This window comes from Meleagris gallopavo, chromosome 4 (genome assembly GCF_000146605.3).
Source record: "Meleagris gallopavo isolate NT-WF06-2002-E0010 breed Aviagen turkey brand Nicholas breeding stock chromosome 4, Turkey_5.1, whole genome shotgun sequence".
NCBI classification, from domain to species: Eukaryota; Metazoa; Chordata; class Aves; order Galliformes; family Phasianidae; genus Meleagris; species Meleagris gallopavo.
The window spans coordinates 56,205,864-56,210,620 of record NC_015014.2 but is presented as its reverse complement, the minus strand read 5'-3'; the positions used below and the strand labels follow the sequence as shown (position 1 = coordinate 56,210,620).

The following is a 4,757-nucleotide window of genomic DNA, read 5'->3' as shown; positions in this document are numbered from 1 at the left end:
TACTTTGATTGACCATTCCTTGAAGTGACATCTTTGTATTTGAATTAATCCAAATACCATCATCTGGACTCGAAAGCTAGTTATGTCTGTTTCTGTTAACAACACTGAGTTGCTCTCAATTGAAAACACAAAGTTAATTATTGCAGATTTTTATCTTGTTTTTTGAGTGAAAAATGTTCAAAAAGAAATGTTCCTTTTAATAACTTACTGCAGTAGATTTAATCTTTAAATCTAAAGAAATATTTAAAAGTACTTCACCTTTTCCAGTTCTTTTGGTATCCGCATGCATGTGTATACTCTCTCTCTCCGCTCTGTGTACTTTGCTTCATTGTGTTCAAGGAAGTAACCTCTTGTTAGCTCAGCGCTGATGAATCTCAGCAATGAAAGATCTACATTCAGAGACATACACAAGCAGAAAACACTTCAGGCACTAAGAGTGATAAAACTGCTATGCTTTTGTTACTTGCTATGTGTTTCAGTTCCATCGCATCTAACACAGTACTTTTCTGCTACTAGCAACCAGAAGGTCAAGTAACTTTGTAAGGAAGGAGCTATATAGGATTTGAGTTCTTTTTCCCATTCCCCTGTCACCTCTCAAGAAGAAAAATAAGCTACTTTTCCCAACCAATCACTTTCATCAGACATCCTACTTCTCCAAAAGATTACTAAAAAAAAAAGTTATGCTGAATGCTAACGGATCTAATCCTTACCATACTAAGAGTCCTCCTAGATTTATTAAATCTCTCTCTATACTGCCCTTGCGAGGCCCCAGCTGGAATACTGCGTCCAGGCCCGGGGCCCCCAACACAAGAAAGAAGCAGAGCTGCTGGACGAGGGCCACTAAGATGATCAGAGGGCTGGAGCACCTGTCCTATGAAGAAAAGTTGAGGGAGTTGAGCTTGTTCAGCCTAGAGAAAAGGTTCCAAAAGGGGAGACCTCACTGCAGCCTTCCAGTATTTGAAGGCAGATTATAAACAGGAGAGAGATTAACTTTTTACACAGGCAGATAGTGACAGGACAAGAAGGAAAGGTTTAAAACAAAATAAAACAAACAAACAAACAAAAAAAGGAAATTCAGGTCAGATGTTAGGAAAAAATTCCTTACTCAGAGGGTAGTGAGGCCACTGAAGCAGGACGCCCAGAGAAGCTGTGAGAGCCCCATTCCTGTAGAATGGTTGGACGGGGCCCCGGGCAGCCTGAGCTGCTGTGTGGCAGCTCTGCCCATGGCAAGGGTGTGGAACAGGACGGGCTTTAAGATCTCTTCCAACCCAAACTACTCTGTGATTCTATGACATACAGGTCTTCTGCACTTTAACAGATCTGGATAGATATGCTGAAGTTTGACTTAAGCTTTCAGTCAAGCCACATGGCCTTAGATGAGCCTTTGCGCAGAATAGTTTTTGAAGGAAATATACAGTATAAACACGAGAACAGCACAAGGAAGTTGAGCTTATGAGTCTGTGCTCACCGACAAGGTCTGCGATCATCACCTCCCCTCTGAAACACTTCAGAAGTGACAGCACACTCAGTACAGTTATTACTGACACTTAAAAATAGATGCTCCCAGCAATCACACAACATGCAAAAGATACAAATCACCTATCTAGACAGACAGGCAAGAAGCTACAGTGCATTCACCATGGGACAAGAACATGCTCTCTAGTAAAAGATCCAGATTTTAGTGAGTTTCAGTAACAACTGGGGAAGCCTTGCGTGGTACAGTGCCCCACATTTGCGGGGGGATGGTGAAGGGATCAGGCTGCCTTCATCCTTAGTAAAACAGCCTTGAGAACAACAGCTGCTGAGGTGGGAACACAAGTAGAGATAGTGCATGTGAACAGTTCACCCCAAACTGTCAGACAGCAGCTTACCAAAATGGATTTCACTGAATATGACAACCATCAGTTGGATGAAACGGTATCCAAAAAATTACAAAGAGCTTTGAGACAGAGAGGAATAAGAGCAGCTGCAAAGGCAGGCTGGCTTGTGTCCTATGCTGCCTTGGGTGGTGAGCACATATATCTGCATGGGATTAGAACTGCTGGGGATTACAAACATTTTGAAGTTTGTAGTGGTATTTTAACATAAATGAATATTCTTAAGAGATCATTTCAACCAGGATTTGTTTTCATCAGTGTGAACCTAACCGCTTTTCCCTGTCAAAAACACTATCTAAACAGATCCTTACAATTTGTGTATAACTGATCCACTTCTAGTAGATTATAGCCGCTGTAACCCTCAAGGTGTTTATTTTAAAATAACCAAACACCATGTAGCTTAATGAGTAGTGAAAACTAATATTGACATTTAAAGTTTCAATCAAAGTTCATTCCAGTAAAATAACGGCAGAAGTTCAAACCACTAAATGAAGGTTCAGATCTCTTGCAAACTCATTCTCTCAAGCTCTCCTCTGTGATATTACTACTTGAAACTTCTAAACAAAAATTGGGAAACAAACGCAGAATGTTCACAAAATTTAATTTGTATATTCTTACCTAAGCTTAACTACTCTGGTAAGTGCCAAGGTACGTTTTCTCACACCACAGGTAATAACCAACCTTCTGTAACTTAAAGATAATGCATCTCAAATAACTGCAGCTTCCTACAGAGGATTTGCATATAGGCAGCTATCATAGAGTATCTGGAACTGTTAGTTTCCACTTCCCATCACCTCACATGAACTGGTTCATGGCCCCATTGTTAAAAACCAAATGATTTTAGCCTTCTTCCACCTGGCCACACCCCAGGAACTTCTCGTGCCTGCAGTTATCAATATAAGAGCTCCAGACTATGCCTGCCAAATAACTCCTCCAGCAGTGGGGCACACTGAGCTACAGTCACAGCAATCTCTTTCCTGAGCACCCAGCTTCAGCCCTGCTTCTGTGCCAACACAGCTGTGAAACAGATCAGCAGCTGACCCTGTAGGAAACACACAGCAAGCAAGTGAACAGGATGAGACATCAAAGCAGCCCAGAGCAACTAAGCACCTGAAAAAATGGCTTAATTCTGCTACCAAAGCACCATTTATTTTAAAATGAAGGAAATGTTCCAACTCCTCCTTCAAATTCCTTAGTTTTTCCTCTCTGTTAAAGAAAAAAAAGTTACAGATCACAGCTTAAGTTTAATAGATAGCACAGTCTTAATGCTTGAAGTATTCTCATTCACCACCCCACCTCAGGACAGAAAGCACAAGGATCTTCGAAACATTAAAGCCCGTAGTTACTTCCTCAAGGTGCAAAGATAATGATTTACCCAGGTTATACTTTCATGCATAGCAACACAGAGGATAACCATTAACCAGAAACGGACGGGAAAACTTGTGCAGCTGCAAAATTCTCTGTAGCTCAAAAACTTTCTGTTGAGAAACAGTCAGAACACTCATCCTAAGCACAACAGTTTCAGGTACTCACTTCACTCTGAAGCACACGATTCTTCCATAAACATGCATGCCACTCAAAATTAAAGCAGCATAATATACATTTAAATTAATTATTTCCTTCTACTCCAGACAAATTCTCTGTACAGTACTTGTGTTGTTTCACCACCCTACTTCTGCATACTATAAGACGTATTGCTACCAGCAAAGACAAGTTACAATTTTTAGCTGCTCTACCAAGAAACCCTTTTTTCTATAATGTTTACTCAAAGAAAGAGAAAGCACTGATGACTTTTGACTTTTTTTTTTCTTCCTCATTTTCAATCAATTGCTGGAAGACAGTTCCCCCGCATACCGATTTCTTTGCTTTAAGAAGTTCCCTGTTCAGTTATCTTTCAGGCACAGAGATGTGTATTCAACTGTTTTTGTCCCATCACAAAGCAATTCATAGCACTGTTATCAATTCCTTACAACTATGGAAACTGCAGCAGTTTCAGTAACGCCACAAAAGTGCCATCAGTGATGCTGCAAGTCTTAGGAAATCAATGACAACACCCGTCAAGCTTAGAGGGAAAGCATTCTGTTGTTAGTAAGTGCTTTAATTGTTTTTTCTCTTTTCTGTCAGGAACAACCCATAGCATAACATTCAAGCCAACACTGCGGCAGACAGCCTGAAAACTTGAGCACCTTTCACATTTTCAGCAAAGCACAACTAAAACTACAGTGCTAATAAAGATGAACTTGCCAAGACTAAATTAACCATACCACGTTATTTGGCAGTTTTTAATGTTTGTGGGCTGGATTTCCAAGCTGACTCAGTGGACTCCTGAAATGCTGTCCTGTGAACTTCAACAAAGCTACAGATGATAGCAAAGCCCATCACGTTTTCTTTTGCTATTTTTCCTTATAAAATTCTTAGCTGGTAAGCTATACGTAGTGAGTGAGTTCTAAACTCTACACAACTTCACACGCGGCTTTGGGAGCACCGCTCCTTTCAGCAACGGAGGCAGGAGGCGTCACACTCATGCTTAAGCGACTCCAACAAACGCTCAGCCACGGAGCGGCTCTGGTACAGGAGGCAGAAAGTTACAGCGCCCAGCGGAGCTCAGAGCACAGGTGCAAACAGCCACCTCCTGCAGCCCTTCTTTAGCAGCCAGCGGCTTTAACCGCCTGCTTTTAAACCTCAGAGCGCAACACCACCGCAGACACCCTCACCGCTCACAAACAGCTCTACAGCTACCGGCGCGCTGTGTCAGACTTCACCGCTCTCCGCCCGCATCCCAACGCGCCAAAAGCGGACGCTCAGCTGGCCGAGCGCGGAGCTCCGTGCGCAAGGCCGGGAACAGAGCCGTCCCGCCGCGGCTCCCGGCGCACTTTTAGA

The 4,757-nt window shown here is 42.4% G+C and overlaps 1 protein-coding gene across 2 annotated transcripts in view; it reads right to left on the bottom strand.

Annotated features, from left to right (window-relative positions):
* Nucleotides 1–420, bottom strand: part of TAPT1 (transmembrane anterior posterior transformation 1) — a 32,498-nt gene extending 32,078 nt beyond the window's left edge. For both annotated transcript variants that reach the window (XM_031553185.1, XM_031553186.1), the window contains exon 1: nucleotides 259–420. In XM_031553185.1, the coding sequence (XP_031409045.1) occupies nucleotides 259–405 (147 nt within the window). In that variant the 5' untranslated portion in view covers nucleotides 406–420. The remainder of the gene's footprint in view (nucleotides 1–258) is intronic.
* Between the last annotated feature and the right edge of the window lie 4,337 nt (nucleotides 421–4,757).